Source organism: Pygocentrus nattereri, chromosome 16 (assembly GCF_015220715.1).
Source record: "Pygocentrus nattereri isolate fPygNat1 chromosome 16, fPygNat1.pri, whole genome shotgun sequence".
In the NCBI taxonomy this organism is placed as follows: Eukaryota; Metazoa; Chordata; class Actinopteri; order Characiformes; family Serrasalmidae; genus Pygocentrus; species Pygocentrus nattereri.
This window is the reverse complement of record NC_051226.1, coordinates 21,690,881-21,713,804: the sequence shown is the minus strand read 5'-3', so window position 1 is coordinate 21,713,804 and position 22,924 is coordinate 21,690,881. Positions and strand designations below refer to the sequence as shown.

General features: G+C 38.9%; 1 protein-coding gene across 3 annotated transcripts in view; it reads left to right on the top strand.

The window, feature by feature from the left end:
- The window catches only part of LOC108441032 (collagen alpha-1(XXIII) chain), a 143,223-nt gene that overhangs the window by 102,526 nt on the left and 17,773 nt on the right, over nt 1-22,924 (top strand). For 2 of the 3 annotated variants that reach the window (XM_017720297.2, XM_037545649.1), the window contains exons 6-14: nt 748-774; nt 3,140-3,166; nt 6,110-6,136; nt 6,369-6,395; nt 8,900-8,959; nt 11,559-11,675; nt 19,794-19,820; nt 19,936-19,962; nt 20,072-20,125. In XM_017720297.2, coding sequence (XP_017575786.2) covers nt 748-774; nt 3,140-3,166; nt 6,110-6,136; nt 6,369-6,395; nt 8,900-8,959; nt 11,559-11,675; nt 19,794-19,820; nt 19,936-19,962; nt 20,072-20,125 — 393 coding nt within the window. The remainder of the gene's footprint in view (nt 1-747; nt 775-3,139; nt 3,167-6,109; nt 6,137-6,368; nt 6,396-8,899; nt 8,960-11,558; nt 11,676-19,793; nt 19,821-19,935; nt 19,963-20,071; nt 20,126-22,924) is intronic. The other variant, XM_037545650.1, reaches the window with a different exon arrangement.

Sequence of the window (22,924 nt, the reverse complement as noted above, 5' to 3'; positions counted from 1 at the left end):
CCTCTGTTAAATCCCACTCATTTACTGTTCAGTGTGCTGTATTAGAAGCCCTTTTCAGTCATAAACTCCTCTGCCTCTGCCTTTAATGGCTTTAGAAGTCAGTTTCCAGCAGATAGGATCATTTGTTGACTCATAACAGTCGAGGTCATCGCTATGAGTCACCAAGTGGTGTTTCAGCACCTCTGGTAGAGTGGACAGCAACCTCTCTGGCCTGCATTTAGAGCATGCCTGAGTGAAATGATGGATTGAGCTTTTGTTAACTGAGGTGATCCAGCATATGTGTTGTGGGGCAGTCTGGAACTGGTCTCTTGCTCATGCTATCTGTATCGGTTTGCAGGCTCTGTCTGAAGATGAGTTACATCCCAGATTTGGCTCTACTTTATCTCTCCATTCTTCCTCCATCACTGCTTAGGACTCTTTTGTTTCTTTCTCCCTCTCAATCATCCAATTCTCCAGCTCCTCTAACAACATTGTTGCTCTTGCTCTGTCATTATAAATCCTGTGTGGCACATATATCTCCATGTCTTCTTCAAAGAACTCTCACAGTTCATTACTTTGATAATGGAGATGCAGCATCATTTTGCCAGAAGGGTCTAATCAAATAATGTTTTCAAATCCAAATTTCAGTCCACTTCATGTGTTGCAACTCATAACTGTGAGATGACCTCAAAACTTGATGCATCTGATCCTCTGAGCACATGTCATTCTCTGATGGATCTTTCTATCTCTATTTTTTCTCTCTTGCAGGGTCCTCTGGGTATGGATGGTAAGCCTGTAAGTACTCCCATCTGTCACACAGCTTTAACCTACACCACCATATAACAGCAGGGAACAGTACAGGCCAGACAGTTTATAGTCTTTGGTGTGTTTCTCTTTTCTGTTCCCTATTGATCTCTGGCTTAAATTGACCTATCCATGTTCCATCCACCAATGTGTTCTTTCATAGCTACTGTTGCAGGGTTGGACAAGCTTTGCAGAACACTGGCAAAAGTTCAGTTCTACCTGATGAATTTACCCTATGTGGCCAAGCGTTTATGGACATTTCGCCATCACACCTATATGATTTTGTTGACGTCCCATTATAAGCCATGGGCTTTAATATAAAGTTGCCCCCTCTTCCACCCCCTTCATGCCCATTCAGTAAAAAGAACATTTGTGAGATAAGGCACTGATGTTTTGAAATGAAAAAAATAATAATAACCTAATAACCTAACCTCCTAAAAAAATAAAACATTAACATGCCTCCACTAAACTTTGCTGTTGGCATTATGTGTTTGGGTAACATTTGTCTGTCAGACTGCCAGATAGTGATGTGTTTCTTCACACCAAACAGCACATTTCCACTGCTCCAGAATCCAGTTTCGGCATACTTTATACCTCTCCAACCCATGCTTGGCATTGCTCATAGAAATCTGAGCCTTGTATGCCTCTGCTTGACCTTGGGAACAGTTCTTGTGCTGAAATTGCTTTTAGAGGCAGTTGGAAATTTGTGTGGTCTACCATTTTGCAGCTAAGCTGTTGATGTTCCTCAACACTATTTCACAATTGCACTTACAGTTGACCAGGGAAGATCTAGCAGGGCAGGAATTTCTAGATCTAGTGACATCCTATGACAGTTCCACATTTAAAGTTGCTGGGTTTTTCAGTTTGACCCATTCTGCTGTCAGTGTTTGTGTTTATGCTTGATTTTATACAGCCATTCAGAAGGTGTGTGTCTGAGACTCCTGAACTTCATGAATATGCAAAAATAGAAGGGTGTCAACATTTTGGCCATATAGTGTTCATTGGAGTTTAAAGCTATTACATAATGTTGTTTCTAGTTTAAAATGTTACTCTACTGAGCTGCACTATATAATTATGATGAAAATGAAATTTGTCAAAATTATTTTCTACATGAAAATAATTAACACAGTGAACATACCTCTGCACACTTTCATAGCCTACACACACACACACACACACACATTTTAAGTCGCTTCTCCCTCAGGGTCATGGGGGGGTACTGGAGCCTATCCCTGCGATCATTAGGCGGAAGGCAGGATACACCCTGGACAGGTCACCAGTCCATTGCAGGGCAGACAGACAGACAGAAATAAGCCTACACAGTTACTTTTTATTTTAATTTAATATTAGACAAAAATTAAAACATACAATATGGCATGTATAAAGTTATATCACCTTTTGTATGCATTTTTTCAATTTATTCAACTTAGCGAGTAAATTAAATTATGCATTAAAATCTGCAGAAATATCTTATATGACCAGAAATGTTCAAATTTTTGCATACAACTTTGTTTACTACTAACATGCCAACATGAAAAAGACTACATTACCGTCACTATCATTTTTGGTGTTCAGTGTTGAAATAGCATTAAATGTGCTTATTAGCTTATTAGACCTTGGTACTTGAAATAGGACTTGCTTGTCTTTACTTTGGACTTGAGTGTCAAGACCTGAGACTTACCTCTTACTTGCAACTCAGTAACCTATTCTCACCAAAGTACATGTAATTTGAAAAGCATAATGCACTGTAAATGTATGTATTTTGAGATTAGTTATACACATTTCTTATCAGGTTGAGTGGGAAGTATTTGCTAGCATTCTCAAAGCTTTCCCAAGCACAGTTTCTATGAAAGAACATGGAGGATGGAGCTTGGATATGTCAATTGCACATGTTTAAGTAAAAATAGTATTGTGTTAGAGCAGCCATGATTCAGGAAATGAGTTTTCTGTATCTGTATAAATGCCTCAGTTAAGTGTAGTCATGCATTTAAATCAATTGGGGCAGGAGGGTGTGCAAAATTGAACCCCGCTACAATGTGTGCTTCTTTAAATTTGCACTGGAGCTAATGTAGCTAACATGTATTGGAAGCTTACAGTCTGCAGTCTAGCATCATGATAAATGACTATGGCATAAAGTGTCAGAAACCACTTAAACAAGTCTGTTTGACATTATTTAACAACTTAACACAGTTTGAGGCAAGCATGTGATGATTTATGCAGTTTGTACGATGCTGAACTGGTGGCTAAAAGCTTCTTGTACTTGTTATCTACATCAGCCTCATAGTGAACACAATACTAAAGAGTTTAAAGAAGTAGAACTTATTTCAACTTATTAATAAATTACCTGTGTTTGCAGGGTGCTCCTGGTCCCAAAGGCAGCCCGGTATGTTCTCACATCTTTGTTCAGACTGTGGTTTTGTGCCATAAAAATGATGTATTTCTAAAATCTCTTTCTGATATAGTCACATTCAAATTCCCATTTGATCATGGGTTCTGTTATGAGGCAGTTAGGCCAGGGGTAGTAAACCCTGCTCTAATACCTCTGAACTGTGTGCCTGATGTTGAAGAGGCAGAGAGCTTCTGCTCCCCTATAATTCATCAGAAAGTTCCAAGCACATGCCCATGTTTACACAGAGCCAGCAGGCCTGTCATGGCGCAGCAGAAATGAGGAATGGCTGGTTGGAAGGAGCCTCTTCAAAAAGCCATTAGTTATAAGTCATAACATAAACTTCAGAGTCGAGTAATCGCCTGTAACTGTTAACAAAACACTCATAATTTTGAACGATAAGGTGAAGATGTAGATGAAGATTCAGTTTCAAATGAGGCCCAAAATGGATGGAGTTGGTGTGTTTATTGTAATGATGATTTAATGCAGTCATTTAGCAAGGGTATGCCTTGAAAAGTTTAAATTAATGTTAGACAGTGCATTAGAATGTGCTTCAAATGAATCTGGTTTTCAGTCAGGTACATGTGAACACATGTGGCATTAAGAAGTGCCAGAACATGAAACATGTGTTGCAAATCTCTCTGGAATAAACACACTCCATCTGTTCAAAAGAGAGATGGATAAGATGAGCTCCATTGTGTGACGATACCTGATATTGTATTTCCATCTCAATCACTCCACACACCATAACCTTCATCTAGTCAAAAAGACACTCAGACACAGATGCACTGCAAACTGGAGCATGTGTAGCACATACAGCACTGGTCAAAAGATTAGACACACCTGACTGAATTCAGTTTTAAAGACCCTCCGGGTTTTAAATGGTCTTGGATGGCTGATTATGGCTACTTAGCCATTTTTCATGGTATTCTTAGTACATCTGGAAAAAACACTATTTGTGGGGCACTATGTAGCAGCGTTGTTTTGTATGTTCTGAATGAGATTGAACTTATCACAATACAGTATGTTATTGATTATTATCATTATTATTGTTATTGATTGGTTCAAAGCTGGAATTAAAAACATGTTTTGGACATTTAATTGATTTGGACTTTAGACTAAATGCCTCTTGCTTTGAGTCACCCTACACCTTAATTCTGTATTAAAACATTCTGTTTTATCACTAATAACCAATCACACCACCATCAATGGTTACTGCTTCAGCAGTGCCGATTTTAGTACAGGACTAGTAGCAGTGGTACATACATAAAATTATATATATATATATATATATATATATATAATTTTTCGTTGAAATATAAAAAGTTTACTTTAAAGTTTAGTTTACTTTAAAGCAGAAAACATATTGACATATGACAATTCTTAAAGTTACAGACTGATTTTCTGACTGTAGGACACATTTACTGCAAAACAATGAGCTCTAATGTTTCACCATGTTGGCCTGGGGTACAGAAATGCAGTCTTACTTCCTGCTGTAAAAAGCAGGGGTGTAGCTAAAATAAAGCCCCTCCAATGGACTAAAACTCTTTGTGTTTCAGTAGGGACATGAAAACGAGGGACAACATATTTTGAACAATGTTTTTTTTTTTTTTAAATGTGAAAATGAAACTCATTGATAAATCTAAATCTTTCAGCTTTGCTGTAGTAAAATTGGAATATTCTTTTAAAACAGTGTTTTTAATTAAAAAACATTCAAAACAAAAAACAAAAAAATTATTCTTTTACAAGTTGAACTTTAGGAATTAGAATTTGAGACAGACACTTCCCAATAAAAAAGTACCCTATAAATGATGATTTGGTATATTTTAGCTTATTACTATCTCAATTACTGCACCATTGTGCACTAGCAGGCAGGGAAAAGTGATATTATCCAGCAATATCATATTTCACATTCCACTGCCACCACCTCTCACAGCTTGCTTAGTGTCTCTCCCTTACACAATTTTTCAAATACATCACAGTGTGGAAAGAACATGCTTTATGGCTTCTTATTCATATTGTCTCATTTAGAACTTGAGATGAAAAATGTAGCTCATCACATCATCTTATTTACATGAGCCCCTGTTAGAAGTTCTTATTTATAGAATTATAGAATTATTATAGAACAAATATAGAATCAGTATAAAATCAGCCTCTTCTTGTTGATGTGTTTAGAGAGGAATCCTCTGAGATGTCAAGCCATTCTTGAGTGGTTTGATGAGAACTGTTCCACTTCAGAGAAACTTACCAAGTCAGAATTGATCACAGTGGTGATAGGAACCAAACATCCAAAGAGTTTAATACCTCTAAAATCTCTCTCACAGAAAGTTATGAAAGCATGAAATGATTACAATGACATTGTCTGATATCTGATACATTCTTTTAGGATCATTTTGAGATAAAAATGTGTTTTTAAAGTCCACAGCAGAGAGGTTGATTCAAGGCATTATAAGGCAAAATACCCCCCTTATGCATGTAGGTTCATTGGTCGCTTTAGGTAGCAAATAAATTGGCAATATTTGTGTAGCTTACCACCATTCAAAAGAAACTTGCATCAGTAAGTTTCTCTGAACTATGATTTTATACATTTAAAAAATGTAGTACCCAGATAAATTAGGGTGTCAAAATAGTCTATTAATAGTAATGTATTATTAATAGGATTATGGTACTCCCATGTATGTTATTTCATAGTCTTGATGTCTTCACTATCATTCTAAAATGTATAAAAGATGTCATTTTTTTTCTATGAGTATGTGTGTCCAAAGTTTTGACATCTACTCTATTAGGAATGATGAGGCCTGTACAGTACAAGCACAATACACAGCAGGCAAAATTAGAAGGCTTAAAGAATAAGAGTGGACAGTAAACCACTAACTGCTGGATAGTACAGTAATAATGACCATTTAACTGTTTTTTCACATCTGTCTCTTCTTCTGCCAGGGGATGCCGGGGCCAAAAGGAGATAAGGTATACCCACTAGAGTTTAGAGCACATTCCAACATGATATTTTCACAATTTACTACATCACTGCAGGATATCAGCAAAGGTTTTAGCCTAATGTAAGCCAGGCTTGAGATATTCCAGTGCTTTCTGAACACAGCTTCAGGGCTTTTGCAGAATGAATTACGTATCACTGTAGGCTATTTATGTCAGATATGGTTGCACATAAGTAATGGTTAATTGTTTTTTCTCTCCACAGGGCGACCAGGGAGACATGGGGCCCAGGGTGAGTGTGCCAGAAACATCAATCGCTAAAGCTGTGCCCTGCAGCACCATTGAGCTCATACACTGCCAGGTTCTGTGTAAATTTATATGTCAGTTTCATTCACATTCACACTGTGGAGCTTTCACTCAACAGTACTGGTGTGAACTGTATTTTCACACTGACCTCAGGTCAAGTTATAGTTGCTCTTACAAAGATTGTAGTTTGCAGAATTCAGATAAGAGCGATCAAGATTGTGGTTAGGATTTGTGTGGGAACAATCAAGACAGAGGTCAGGATTTGGACAGGAATGGTCAAGATTATGGCATGGATGTAATTAACTATGAGGACACAGAAGACCGGACATCAATAGTTTCAAAAGTGTTTTTGTCTTATTTTCTCCAGCCATAAGATTAAATGAAGAAGCAGCGCTGTTAACACAGTCCACTCAGGGGTGCAGTCACAGGATGATGACATTTCTGGGATGATAAAATTTTAATTTGTTTTCTGCGAGTGCTGTCACTGTATTATTGCCGTTCAAAATCTGCCATGCTCCAGATTATTTTGTCAGCCCTCCAATCACTGCCTAGCAACTGTTGCTTTGTGCAATTGGTTAAGTACATTATCAGCACCCATCATGTTCATAACTAGCAGTAGGACACTAAGGTCCCCGGAAGTTTCTAAAGGGTTTTATGATATTCAATGTGGAAAAAGCCATTGAAACTATACAGTGAGCAGTGAGTGGTTCTCAGCTGACCTTAGAATCACCATGGTTTGGCCCTAGACTGAACTGCCCACTCTGTTAATGGAACAATGGAGGAATGAGGAAGAGACAAATTAAAGGAAAAAGTGCATAACAGTTATGGATGGGTAAAAATGAGTAAAGATTTTATTAAGAAAAATCTAAAGGTGAAGTTTACACTTAATGTAATACTCAGAAGTTATTTTATTCACTATGATGCAGGTTACATTTCTGCAAAATGGATTTCACCAAACTTTTGATCCCAGTTGCAGACCTGGATTGCACTTAGAAATGTGATACGAATGATCAAGATTATTGTTAAGATTTGAAAAAGAATAATCAACATTGAAGATTGGACAGGAATGGCCATGATTGTATTTCAGATTTGAATAGGAATAATCTAAATTGAGTTTAGGATTGGTTAGGAATTTGATAGGAATAATCAAGATCATGGTTGAGTTTTGAATAGGAATGATGAAAGTTTCATTTAGTGTTTGGATAGGGATCAGGATTGTGGTTAGGATTAGATGAGAGTGATCAAAATTGTGGTTACAATTTGAATGGAAGTGATCAAGACTGAATTTGAACAGGAACAGCCAAGACTGTGGTCAAGACAATCCTTGTCCTGCTCCTGATGTCCACTTACTACTGCTCTCTGCAGACTGTCTTGCATCTGCCAATTTGCCATTAGAGATCAAAAATGGGCCTTGACAAATCAGCCATGAGGGCAAAGTTCATCCATCTGTTCTGTTTATGCCTACCAGACCCATCACATTTGGTCAATTTTTACAAAGCTCCTACTTTTTCACCTCCCATGTCATCTCAGTTCTATTAGAAACAGGTGCTCAGGACTGGTTTGGACAGATGAACAGGCTCTGTAATTGTTGTGTGTGGGGTCTGCGTTGCTTTTGCTTCATCCTATCATAAATATGAACATGTTGTTGACAATGGCTTCCGGGAGCATCATGGAAATCCATGTGTCAATTGTAATGGTGTATTAGTACTTTCTTTCATCAGACAGTAAGCTCTGCTTTGGCTGGGAACCGTAACCTGTAGAATCCGTTAATGCTCCTTGGGGATGCCAACTTTTTGACCCAGATGCAGATCTAAGCTGAATGTTTTCTAGCAGATGGCAGGGCTTACTTTGTACTGCAGGTGGAATGGGGCAACCTGTGACCTCTTTCCTTTTCCCAGAAGTCATGAGAAGCCATTGAAAATCTAGATCAAATTGTAGTCTTTATATACTGACTAGCAAGCTTAGATCAGTGCAGTATGCTGAGTAAGGCAAAAAACAATGCACTTATTCGACATGGCCTTTTTAGATTCATGGTGGCTGCCAGTTTATCATGGTTATTGCAGAGTAAATTGTCAAAGCACCAAAAGCCACTGTCGTTATGGAAAGAGAGAGCAAACTTCTCCTGGGAAAGCATTACCTTTCTGCATGGATCCCTTGCCTTCCCTACCACAACTCTAAATAGAAACCTCATGGGCTAATGTGCAGCAATGAAAGGTAATCATATCCAGAGGCGCATGGTATCTGGAATGCCAATATAGCCAGAATGTCTATAAGAGTCTTCTCGTTGTTTGTTGGTCGGAAAAGTAGGTCAGTCTGAACTACATCCGCACAGAAGAGGTTTAAAAATCTCTGTTCATCCGTTCCTCAAGTGTGTTCTAACAATATCCCTGTTCACTTCTCTCACGTCATCTCTAAATCTGCATTTATGCCTCTGTCTTTATCTCCTCCTATCCCTCTGTCACTCCTGTACCATCCCCTCTGACCTCCCAGGGCCTTCCAGCATACAGTGCCTCCGCAGGCCTGCTCAGTAATCAGATTCTCACAGTAAAGGTTTGTCCACCTCCGTCCACCGTCCGTCTTCACTTAGGCTTCCAGTTTGTTTGCCTCAGTACTGTCTCAGCAGTGACTATTTTTGAATGCCTGGCTTATTGTTGCTTTTCTTTCTCTCTTCTTTGCAGTGGTAATGCTGCTGTAGACTTCCTTTCTAAACTGTTTCTTTTTTTTTTTTTGCACTTTCTGTCTAAAGGAAAATGTTTTACCCAGGGAGGTCACTCAATTTTAAAGGGGAATTCCAGTGACTTCAAAATGTCTACATAAATTCAATTGTTTACATGTAAACAGTCATTTAGAGTGCTTTGACTGAAATAGGGCCTTGTACAGAAGCTTGCTGACTAAGTGGTGGTGATAGCAATAGGCAGACGCATATGCTGAGATAAGCGACTTTATTGAGGGAAAATCCACGGTCGTAGTCAGAACAGTCCAGGTTCAAATGGCCAATACGAAGAGATTGCGAGACAGACATGACTAACAGAACACAGGCTAAACCTAGAACTAATAGCAAAAGTACAACTCAAACAAGCATACATTAATCAATCAATCAATCAATCAATCAATCAATCAATCAATCAAACAAACAAACAAACAACAATTCAAACAAAGACCTGCAACCACACAGGGGAAAACACAGGGCTTAAATACAAGAGGGACAGGCAGAAACACAGGTGGAGACAATCAGGGGCAGGGTCATGAAACAAGGGGGCAGGACTGAAAACCAAAACAAAGAAGCACATGGACAGTCCTGGGAAGTAAACACAACAGGAGCACATGGACAGGACTGGGAGGGGCCAATCATGACAGCACACAGTTCTAACTGTTATAATTCTGATGTGAATAACCTTTTGTAATTCAGAAATTTACTCACTAATACTTAAATGTTGATTATTATTATGTTTGTTTGACATACTATTCCAAAGTAATTGCATACATTTATTTTTTGTTAAAATAATTACATTTAGATTTACATTCTGTATTGACAGGTTTGCTTCTTCACGTCTGACTTTTTTGTGATTGTATTAATATCAGTAAATACAAAACATGCCAAAAAGAAACAAACCAAAACTGTATACTACACTAATATAATACACTAACATCATTTTTCATCCAATTGAAATCATAAAAAATTATATTTTATTTAAGAACACAAATTTATAAGAACACAAATCGTGCACTTATGTAATCTAATTTCTCTACCTGTTTCACTGAGCTAGAAGTAAGTAAAATCAAATTACACCATGCTTTTGTTATTGCTGGTGTTAACTTTGTCTTCTGAGAGTTAATAGTCCTGTTTGAACTGACTTCACACTTATGTAATAACCAAACCTACTAACAGACACAGACATACTCCATATTGTTATTGCACTTTTAGTTTTGGGAAAATTGCTCAGATATCCTGCATGATTCTGCCTGTCAAATCTCTAACAAATTATATTACATGACCACCTGTGGTAAAACTAATCCAATTTGAATGGTGTTTAGGTCACTTTTTTCCTGAGATCTTCCTCTCTATACTGCTCTTCTTTTTCTTCACATTCTCTGCTCCATTTGTCTTTCTTGACTTCTCTGCTGTCAGATGGTCTTTCCACGCTATGAGCACGGCTTTCTCTCTGCCACAGCCGACCATCACACTTTTCACAGACGTCTTCTAAAGGTAGAGCAAGAGCCTTACGCATGTCTCTCCATTTCTCATCGCTCTATTCATTTCTCTTATTCACTTTCCTCTCTGTTTTCTGACATCTCATCTCACATGTGTGTCTTTGGCCTTCAGACCCTGCTATTAGCTCCTGTGGTGCTTGGGCTGTTAGCATGCATGCAAGCAATGGGGAGGAAGAAAGAGAGAGACAGTCAACTATATATCCCTTAGTGTGGATAAATGCTTTGTTTATGGACATTAAGAGAAGAAAACATGCCACCCAAACCACAGCTAATAAATGCACCAAAATAGACTTTTTTTCATCTTGGCAGCTTAATATGCTAAAATGGGGCTATTTTTATATGAAACCACAGCCTTGAACTCTCTCTCTCTTTCTCTGTGTGGAGGAGTGTGCAAGTTTGCCAGCAGCCTAAACTCTCGTTGTGGGGTTTTGGCTAGGGCTGCCACCCCCACATGTCAAATAAACCAGCCAGTTTTCGCTACTGCCAAAACCTCTCTGGCTCATTATGTATGGATTATCACTGAGATGAAATGAATACATCACAAAACGTGTATGAAACATGAATCATTTGTGGCTGGACTAAAAATGTCCATTTGAATAACATCAAGGCGTGAAAGTAAAACAAAAGGAGATCATGGAGCAATTTTGAGCTACTTTCGATTAGTGTTATTTTACTTTCCACTCAGACATGATTTAAAATTTCTCTCTCAATCATTCCTTCCCATTTTCACTCTCTCGTCCTCTTTCTATCTCTCTCTCCCCCTCACTCTCTCACCCTTTCTGTCCTTTTCTCTTCCTCTCTTTTTCATGCTTTCTCTTTCTTATCTTTCCCTTGCTCTGTCCTCTTCTGTTTCCCCTCTCTCTCTTTCTCCTTCTATCTATCTATCTATCTATCTATCTATCTATCTATCTATCTATCTATCTGTCTATCTCTGCAGGGCGATCAGGGTCAGGCGGGGCCTCCTGGTCCCCCGGGGCCTCCCGGTGAACCTGGTCCCAGAGGGCCTCCAGGAAACACAGGCAGAGATGGACCCCGGGGCCATGCAGGAGAGATGGTGAGAAAGCAAGCAAAGGCAGCACACACTTACACACATACATTCACTCTGCCTGTGATGAGCTCACTCACACTACACTCTCTATGACTCAGACTCAGTGGAAGATTCCCTCATAGATCAGCAGGTGTGGCTCTTCACATGGTGACACTGTATACAGCAGCGATCCTGCCGCTCAGGCTGTGTTCAGATTTATTACAGCCAGACATGCACTTACTGCTGAGAAAATGGCAGTCAGTCATCAAATGGAATCAAAATTTTATTAAAGCATCAAAGAAAGGTTCAGTAAACTGCAACATGGCCAAAGTTAGTTACATGAATATATTGTAGTTGTAATACAGAAATGTAAAGCACTTCAAACAAAATCAAACATACAAACAATCAGCACATACAAACAAGCCTACAAACATATTCAACAGCACATACATCAAACAATCACCACAAAGACCAACGAAACCGAGAGGTAAACACAGGGCTTAAATACACAAGGGATAACAGGACACAGGTGGAAACAGGTGGGAACAATCAGGGGCGGAGTTACAAAATAAGGGGCCGGACTGAGGATCAAAACAAAGAAATCACATGGACTAGACTAAAAAACAACAAATGCACGTGGAACAGTAGTGTCTTGGTGAAGGAGTCAAAAATAAAAATCAAAATCAGATTTATTGTCACATCACATTTACACAAGTGGAAAGTAAGTGAAAATCTTACATGTGTAGCCCCCTTATAGAATTTAAATACAAAAAATATATAATTATCTACAATTCCAATGAAGTTGGGACGGTGTGTAAAACAGAAATAAAAACAGAATACAATCATTTGCAAATACTTTTCAACCTATATTCAACTGAATACACTACAAAGACAAGATATTTAATGTTCAAACGGATAAACTTTATTGTTTTTTGCAAATATTCACTCATTTTGAATTTGATGCCTGCAACACATTCCAAAAAAGTTGGGACAGGGGCGTGTTTACCACTGTGTTACATCACCTTTCCTTTTAACAACACTCAATAAGCGTTTGGGAACTGAGGACACTAATTGTTGAAGCTTTGTAGGTGGAATTCTTTCCCATTCTTGCTTGATGTACAACTTCAGTTGATCAACAGTCCGGGGTCTCCGTTGTCGTATTTTACGCTTCATAATGAGCCACACATTTTCAATGGGAGACAGGTCTGGACTGCAGGCAGGCCAGTCTAGTACCTGCACTCTTTTATTATGACACCACGCTGTTGTAACACGTGCAGAATGTGGCTTGGCATTGTCTTGCTTAATAAGCAGGGATGTCCCTGAAAAAGATGTTGCTTGGATGGCAGCATATGTTGCTCCAAAACCTGTATGTACCTTTCCGCATTATTGGTGCCTTCACAGATGTGCAAGTTACCCATGCCATGGGCACTAACTCACCCCCCATACTATCAGAGATGCTGGCTTTAGAACTTTGCCCTGATAACAATCCAGGCAGTCCTTTTCCTCTTTGGCCCGGAGGACACGACGTCCATGATTTCCAGAAACAATATGAAATGTGGACTCGTCAGACGACAGGACACTTTTCCACTTTGTATCAGTCCATCTCAGATGAGCTCGGGCCCAGAGAAGCCGGCGGCGTTTCTGGGTGTTGTTGATATATGGTTTTCGTTTTGCATGGCAGAGTTTTAACTTACACTTGTAGATGGAGCGACGAACTGTGTTCACTGACAATGGTTTTCTGAAGTGTTCCTGAGTGGTAATATCCATTACAGAATGACGTCGGTTTTTAATGCAGTGCCCCCTGCGGGATCGAACGTCACGGGCATTCAATGTTGGTTTTCTGCCTTGTCGCTTACTTGCAGAGATTTCTCCAGATTCTCTGAATCTTTTGATGATATTATGGACTGTAGATGATGAAATCCCTAAATTCCTTGCAAACGTTGTTCTTAAACTGTTGTTCACAAAGTGGTGAACCTCGACCCATTCTCGCTTGTGAACGACTGAGCCTTTCAGGGATGCTCCCTTTATACCCAATCATGACACTCACCTGTTTCCAATTAACCTGTTCACTTGTGGAATGTCCAAACAGGTGTTTTTGAGCATTCCTCAACTTTCCCAGTCTTTTGTTGCCCCTGTCCCAACTTATTTGGAATGCGTTGCAGGCATCAAATTCAACATGAGTGAATATTTGCAAAAAACAATAAAGTTTATCTGTTTGAACATTAAATATCTTGTGTCTTTGTAGTGTATTCAATTGAATATAGGTTGAAAAGGATTTGCAAATGATTGTATTCTGTTTTTATTTATGTTTTACACAACGTCCCAACTTCATTGGAATTGGGGTTGTAAGACAAAAAAAGAAAAAAAACAAACAAAACTATATATATATATATATATACCAACTCTGAATATACACTTATACACAATATACAGTAGTATTCCAGTGTACAGTTGTACAGTAATAAGTAATGAAATAAAACTATGAAATGTGTTGTTGTACACATTCCGTATGCGCAGTTAGTCTCAGGTAGATAATAAATGAGATGCAGGTACACAGGGGATATAATACTGATATAGAATCTTCTAGATTGTACACGATATGGATAGAAGATGTACAAGATGTCAACCTATATGTGTAAGTACAGATTTGCTAGATTGAAGGTGCAGTAAGATCAGAGTGAGTCTGAAGAGATGTGGATGAGGTGGTGATGATGATTCAGAGGTGCAGTGACAGGCCTATAGACCGATACACCAGCACTACTGGCTGTTTAGCAGCCTGATGGCCCACGGGAAGAAACTGTCTTGGAACCGGCTGGTTCTGGATTTAATGCTTCTGTACCTCCTCCCGCTCAGTAGCTGTGAGAACAGACAGTGGCTTGGGTGGGTGGAGTCTTTTAGAGTCCTCCTGGTCTTCTTCAGGCAGTGGCTGGTGTATAAATCCAAAAGGTTTGGGAGCTGGACCCCAGTGATTTGCTGGGCTATCTTCACCACCCTCTGCAGAGCTTTCCACTCAATAGCAGTGCAGTTTCCGTACCAGGTGGTGATGAAACCTGTTAGAGGGCTCTCCACAGTACATGTGTAGAATGTACTGAGGATGTGAGGGTTCATGCCAATCCTCTTCACCCACCTGAGGTGGAAGAGGCACTGTTGTGCCTTCTTAACCACCCGTGGGGTGTGTTCGCTCTATGTCAGTTCCTCTGAGAACACAGAGGAAATTGAAGCTTCTGACACTCTCTACCATGGCTCCATTGAAGGTGATGGGGGTGTGCACTCTCTCTTGCTTCCTGAAATCCACTATGAGCTCCTTGGTCTTCTTGACATTGAGAGAGATTGTTCTCCTGGCACCAAAGTGTCAGAAAGCTGACCTCTTCTCTGTAGGCCTCCTCGTTGTCATTGGAGATCAGGTCAACAATTGTGATCTGCAAATTTGATGATGACATTGGAGCTGTGTCTGGCTGAGCAGTCATGGGTGTACAGGGAGTACAAGAGTGGCTGAGCTCACAGCCCTGAGGAGCTCCAGTATTAAGGGTCAGTGAGGAGAAGCTGATGTTGCTCATCTTTACCACCTGTCATCGGCCCATCAGGAAGTTCAGGATCCAGCTGCACAAAGAACTGTTCAGATCCAGATCCCGAAGCTTAATGTCAAGCTTTGATGGCACGATGGTGTTGAAGCTGAGCTGTAATCCACAAACAGCATTCCCACATACATGTTCTTTTTGTCAAGATGGGAGAGGGCAGTGTGTAGAGTCAGGGCTATTGCATCATCAGTGGATCTGTTCTGTCTGTAAGCAAATGCAGTGAGTCTAGAGTAGCAGGTGGTGAGCAGTGAGGTAGTCACGGGAGAGGCTGAGATTTCTGTTGTGAGAAGTGCTCTTTCTTAACAGCAACAGAAAAGGCACATAAATAGAGCTACACTCTAGCAGGTCATACAGTTCCACTCTACAGTAAACACTCAACCGCCACAATGCAAACATATGTAACGAGGAGTGATGAGGCAGACACACGTGCTGAGAAAAGCAAGATTTATTTGGGGCAAATCCATTCCAAACAGTCCAGCATCATTGAGCCAACACAGATTGATCGGGGGACAGACATGATAAGCAAACAAGAATCAAACAATCTGAGAATACATACAGCCAACAAACATCAAACAAACATCAAACAAACATCACACAGAGACCAACAAAACAAAGGGCAAAGTACAAGGCTTAAATTCAACACAGGGATGACGAGGGACAGGTGAAAACAATCAGGGGCAGGACTGAGAGGGGCCAATCATTACAACATATACCCTTGTCAATGAAAGATCAAAGCAAATAAATAAATGTATCAAATTTATGATGTACATCCAAGTATAGATAGATAAACTAGGTGTTGCATAGACTAGTCTACTAGTAGCAAATCAGCTCTGTGGGCAGCAGTAGACTAGTTGAGGACAATACTTGAGGACAAAAAAAAATTCAGCACCTGTAAAAACTGCAGTGAAGATGCAGGAGATGGAGGACAGAAATCCATTTTTCTGCTAAGTACAAAGCCCAAAGTATTGTATTAGTGTGGAAATACTACACAAAGTGAAACCAATTTCATCTGAAGCTGTGAGAGCACTGAAATCATAAGCCAAACTCGGTAGATTGTTTAGCCCATGACAAAAACCCTACTAGACCTACACTATTTTTTTAGTGTAGTGGTCAGCAAATGCATGAGGATGTCTTGTTTTCTTGCTGTCTGCAGCTTCAAACAAAATTCTGCAAATTCTTAAAACAGGACAACATGAATGTTTTCTAGAATTTAACTAGATATAATTTTGTTTCCTATGTGACTGAACACATGCACAGGAGTGCAGCTTGCCAGAGCAGGTTTAAATCTTCTATGACATGTGAGATTCTGAGAGCTGTGGTGATTTTAGTATGCAGTTTACATCCTACCGTCTGTGTACTTCTGTGTGTAGAGTGACTGAGACTGAAACTTATTAAAATACAACAAAAAAAATTCTGCTGTGCACATGTCGCACCTCAGCATCTGCTGCTCCAGCTACTATTACCAAGCTTTTAACAGAACTTTTTACTGACATCTGAGACACTTGCATTGTTATTAGTATGGTAGCTACATACTAAACCCAGAGCTGTGTATCAGTAAACAGGACCACTGAAACAAGCTGTGCTCTTGCACCCTCAGGCATACAATTCAAAAATGGTCCTCAAATATGAAAACCAGCCTATTCAAATATTGTTTTTCCCTAAATTGCAACTCAGTAACTCAGACTTACTTTGCTCTGCTTTAACCTTTAGCTCAGCCTTTAACTCAGTCGTTTTTCTCACATCTCGGGAAACCTGTCCACAAGTTTCTTGTAAAATGTCTCTCAATATTTGGCTTTTTATGAGGTTGATGTCGCTTCTCATCCTCCAGCTTCTCTTTCAAATTTTCCGTTTCCACCTTAAATGGTGCCTGAGGTGCCAGATTGTCCTGCTGCACCATTTAAGGTGGAGCGGGAGAAATCAAACAAGAAGCAGGGGTAAGAGAAGCTGATTTCAGTTTTGCGAGTTGCTGCAAATTAAACGTATCAGCAAACCAGAGTGATTTATAAATGTAAATAACTCCGTTCATCTCTAAATGATCGATGTTCATCTCTAAGCTTGCATCAGTCGTCAGCGTTAAACTCAAGTTATGCGTTATCTCCAGCGTGTAAGACCATTTATTGTGAAAACTGTGTTAGAACTGTGTGTTTTTGTGATTTTATAGTAAAGGAGGATTATTATGTTATTTTACCTAGAAATGAAATCTGGTTCTGCTGTGGAGCTGCAGCAGCTCTGCAGCAGTGGAGAGATTATTCAGGCCTGATTCTCACCCCAAACAGAGTCAGAGTCAATGATGAGGGTTTTGAGGCTGAAGTGTTGCTGAAGTTTAATAAAGACTCTGAATGTGAATGTCTGTACATATGACGATCAGGAATAACATTATGAGCACCTCCTTGTTTCTACGCTCATTGTTCATTTTATCAGCTCCACTAACTGTATAGGTGCACTGCATAGTTCTACAGTTACAGACTGTAATCCATCTGCATACTTTGTTAGCCCCTTTTTACCCTGTTCTTCAGTGGTGAGGACCCCTTTTGGACCCTCCCAGAGCAGGTCCTATTTGTGTGGTGGACCATTCTCAGCACTGCATTAACACTGTCATGGTGGTGGTGTGTTAGTGTGCTGGTACGAGTGGATCAGACACAGCAGTGCTGCTGGAGTTTTTAAACACTCTGTCCACTCACTGTCTGATCCACTCAGACCAGCGCAACACACATTAACACACCACCACCACATCAGTGTGACTGCAATGCTGAGAATGATCCACCACCAAAATAGTACCTGCTTTTCATGGGGGTCCTGATGACTGAAGAACAGGGTAAAAGGGGGCTAACAAAGTATGCAGAGAACGGATGGACTACAGTCTGTAACTGTAGAACTACAAAGTGCACCTATACAGTAAGTGGACTTGATAAAATGGACAATGAGCATCAAAACAAGGAAGTTGTCCTAATGTTATGCCTGATCAGTGAATCTTGCTGAAATGTTTAAATTGGGCACTTTTACAACACTTTGCCCAAAATCCTCTGGTTTGTTGGTTATGTTTGTTGATTTTTGTTAGGAAAAACTTGGAATGCTTGACTTTGCATTTAGTCTTAATTTTTGTTGATATCATACCTTTGGGTGTGTAAGTTTGTTGGTTTTTGGTGATCTTTTTGTATATTTGCAGCTTTTCAACTGTGTGTTTCTTTCTGGCACAGGATCAAATGCAGTGTCTTGTTCACACTGTCAGTTGGGCCTGTTTGGTGTGTCAGGTGGAGATTCACAAATGTTCTGACAATCGCGCTTTGAAAGTAGTTAAAAAGTAGCCACTACTCTTTCTGTAAAAGTAGCTAAATTGTACAAATTTTTGGAAAGTAGCTACAAAGTAGCTAACTACTCATTTTTCAGTAGCTTTCCCAACCCTGCATTAATGAAAGCAATTGTGGACTTACCTTTTCAGTTTTTGAATGAAACAGCCCACATGTACTAAAATTGATAGCAATTCAGTTCAGTTCATTCCAGTTTTGTTCAATTCATTTGTATAGTGGGAAGCCTTTAAGGGCATGAAGAAGAAACACAGAGGGGAACCCAGACTCAAAACCTTGGATTTTCTTCAACAGAGTGAAAGATGTAGTAGTTTTAGCTGTCAGAAACACTGTCTGGTGGGCTTCTAATTGTGTTAGACATGAGAGTAATGACAAATACACAATCATGTTAGGTAAAAGTGCAAAATCAAAGGTAGTTGTCAAACGGTGCTGCTTGTATATGCCATCTCCATCTTCACGAAAGCAATCACTGAAACAAACTTCAGTCTCTCATTCCTTTTCTCTCTCTGTCTCCCCCATATTGTGAGCAGATGTTTCAGGGTCAGAGGCTCAGGGGCCATTTCCTGTTGTTGTCTTGCAAATTGTGTTTATCTTTGTCTGAGTGAAACCACCTCATTAGCAGCTAAAGGCCTGACGCCGAGGCTCTGTGCTGCCCAACCAATTGTGCAATGAGACACGCTCTGGTCACTTAAAGCCAGAGGCCTGAACGCTAGATGGTGTCTGGGTTGCGTCTGCTGGATTCAAGCCTGTCAACAGACCATTTATTACCAGGGTTACGTCTGTTACAAGTATGTTTGTTGGCTCCTTGGATAGCTGGCTCCACATCACACCTTGGGTGCTGACCCAGCTGAGAGAAAAATACGCAAGAAGTCATTTTGATTGCAGTTGTTTTCATCTGTGTTTGAGTACATTTTGTGTTTGTTTTTCCTGCAAAAGTTCTCCATTATTGCTTGAATGAGTTCTGAATAATCTACTGCCGGAATGGAGGGCTTTGTTGTTATTATTTTTACTTTTAAAGTGGCTTTATGGGATTTTTTTATTATTTGGGGTTTTTTTCATAAGTGGTGCTCATTGAATTGCGCAAGAAAGCCAGAAAGTACAGCATGCTTCAGTTTGTGGAACTCATGCTTACGTTTTTGTAGATTTGCTGTGAAGAGACACCTAATGGACAAGTAACAGAACTGCACCTTCACCTGTTTTTTTTTTCTTTAGTTGAAAGTGAATGATCCCGTTGGCTAATACTGCCTCTGCTTTTCTAACAGGGTCCTCCTGGAAAGGATGGGATAGAAGTAGGTATTTTTAACTTGCTGTGACATAGTGCTACCATTATTTTATTTTGCATTAATATGAATTAATTCATTAGTATTTGAATAACTATAACTGTGTTTGTCTCTTTTTGAAAAGGGTCCAAGAGGGCCACCTGGTATAAAGGTAAGTCCTTCAACATCATTCTTTTGATAATGTCCTTGTTTGAAAAAGATATTTAAGCTCGTTTTGGTTACTGAGTGGTCAGCAGTGTGTGGTCTGGTCTTTCATACAGGGAGAAGTTGGAGAGCGTGGCATGACTGGACTTCAGGGCCCTCCAGGGCTTAAAGTAGGCTTAATGCTGTTGTTTTATAAATTATCAAGCTTCCAACAATTGTGCAATTGTAAAAAGTGATTACAGGGCAGATATGTTATTGCTATCTTTATTGTGATATATTACAGTATACTAAATACAATACACAATCACATATGATAAACAAATTCTAAATATGATGTGCAATGACACTAAAAAAAGTATGATACACGCTATGCTAAATCCCAGTATAGACCAGCATGACTGGTCACCAGCAAAACACAGTGTGTTGTGTTTTAGATACTGGTATGCTGGTCAGCAACAAAGGAAGTTAATATGCTGGTCACCAACAAAACCAGCATATGTTGTGTTTTGGATGTTGGTACACTTGTCAACCAGCATGATCATACTTGGTGACCAGCTAAAGCAGGACCAGACAAACAAGAATCAGCATAAACCAGCTTGTGAATTCAATGCTGATCCAGGTTGATTTCTTCTGCAGGGATATGATACACAGTATGCTAAGTAAGATAAACAATATGCTAAATACAATACACAGTAAATATGATAAAATGTGGTAAGAACAATAAACAAATATACTAAATACGATACACAATATTGCTGTTGTCATTAGAAAACCTCACATCTCCAAAGTGGTAACTTTACAGGAGAAGGAAAAAATCTGCTTTACTTTTCATGTAAGTCAGTGGAACCAGACACTTTTCAAAGTCATTTGGGTGATTTCTTTTAGTTAAAAAAAAATTTACATACAATGGAAAAGGTAACAAGAATTTTAAAATTATGTCAAAAACTGAAAAACGTCAAAATTGAAGATATGAGGTTTTCTTCTGACAACAGCAATATGCTAAATACAGTACACAATATGCTAAATATAAAACACAATAGGCAAAATAAAATATACAATATGCTAAATACAGTACACAGTATGCTAAATATAAAACACAATAGGCAAAATAAAATATACAATATGCTAAATACAGTACACAGTATGCTAAATATAAAACACAATATGCAAAATAAAATATACAATATGCTAAATACAGTACACAGTATGCTAAATATAATACACAATATGCAAAATACAATATACAATATGCTAAATACAGTACACAATGTTTCATAATCAATAATGCTAAATATGATACACAATGTGCTAAATATGATACACAGTAATGCTAAATACAAAACACAATACCACCTCTCTTTCTGTTGCTATGTTTATCAGCTCACACCATTTATCTGTAGCACTATCCAAACAGACCAAAACTAGTTAAAGAGTAAATATTAAACTTGCAAGCAAACAAAGTTTATATAAACATTTTTCTAGGAAAATAAACTGACTTTTTATGTTCAGTGCTGACAAGTTCGACATTTGACCAAATGTGGCTGCACCCCAATTTAACCAAACACTATCCTGGAAACCAATATTTTATTAATCAAACCAGGGAGATATTTTAGCCACCAGGTGTTAAAGCCAAGTTGTTGAGTGAGAGAATGTACCCTTTCAAATGAGATAATGCTAAAGCTAACACTGGAGCAGTTTGGTGCAGCTTTAGATGCTGAGGAAGACTCGTCATCTTTTACACAGGTGGCAGCTCTACATGTTCTACAAGATTGCTGTTTGCAAAGTTATCAGTATTATCACTGTTGTTTTAGATTTTTACTATTATTGCTGATATTATTGTTGACAATAATTTAGATTATTTACCACAAATTATTTTACCACAAAACAGGCTGTTAAAATATTACAATTAAATTTACATGTACTTTTACCAGAGTTTGATTGTGCAGATACGGCAAAGAATAAACTGATGAATAACAAATCCGTCAGTGAAATTAATGTGTGCTCAATTTATGATCAGATTTGATCATAGGGCCAATATCTTAATTCACACAGTGTATTGTGAAAACATCCAAGTATTATGATGCTATATTTTAGGTAGAATGCCCATCATTAGGTGATTGTAACAGTCAACTAGTTGTAAACTTCAGCACAGTATATGGACATTCTACCAAATGAGTTCAAACTGCAGTCCCACAGTAAAAACCTAAAACATTAAAAATCATATTTATACGATACTTTGTTCAGAGTTGCCTGTCCCAAGTGTTAACTACCTACATATTTACATTTTTTTAAAATATTTCTGATTTATAGTGAAGTTCAAAGATTTATCATAAGTTTAACATTTTAAATTAAAAAATAACATGCTTTCATCTCACCACCGAAACACTGAGTTTTAGTCTATGAGCAGAGTCTTATTTTAGCCACATCCCACCCCTACAGCTGACAGCAGGAGGTGAGACTGATCCCTGTCAATCTTGGTCACATGGTGAGCAGTTAGCCCACTGTTTTGACAAATGTGTCCCAAAGTCTGAAAATCAGTTTGTAATGTTAACAATTGTCACTAGTAAAACACATATTTTCTGCATTTAATTAAACACTTTGCTTTTAATAAAACATATGATTTTGTATGTACAACTGTTTAAAGCTGTCAAAATTATGAAATTATGAAAATGTCGCTACTTAAACAATCACGACTGATACATTTTGTAAACTGTCAGTAGTGTTATAATTGTTTTGTTAGTGTCAAAATGGAATGCTCAATCATCATCATCATCATCGTTGTCGTCGTTAACCGCTTAATCCAGATAGGGTCGCGGTAGTATCAAAGAATCCCAGATGACTCTCTCCCCCGCAACTTCCTCCAGCTCATTCCTGGGGATCCCAAGCCGCTCCCAGGCCAACTTGGAGATCCCTCCAGCAGGTCCGGGAGGTGTCCAGGGGGAATCCGAATCAGATGCCCGAACCACCTC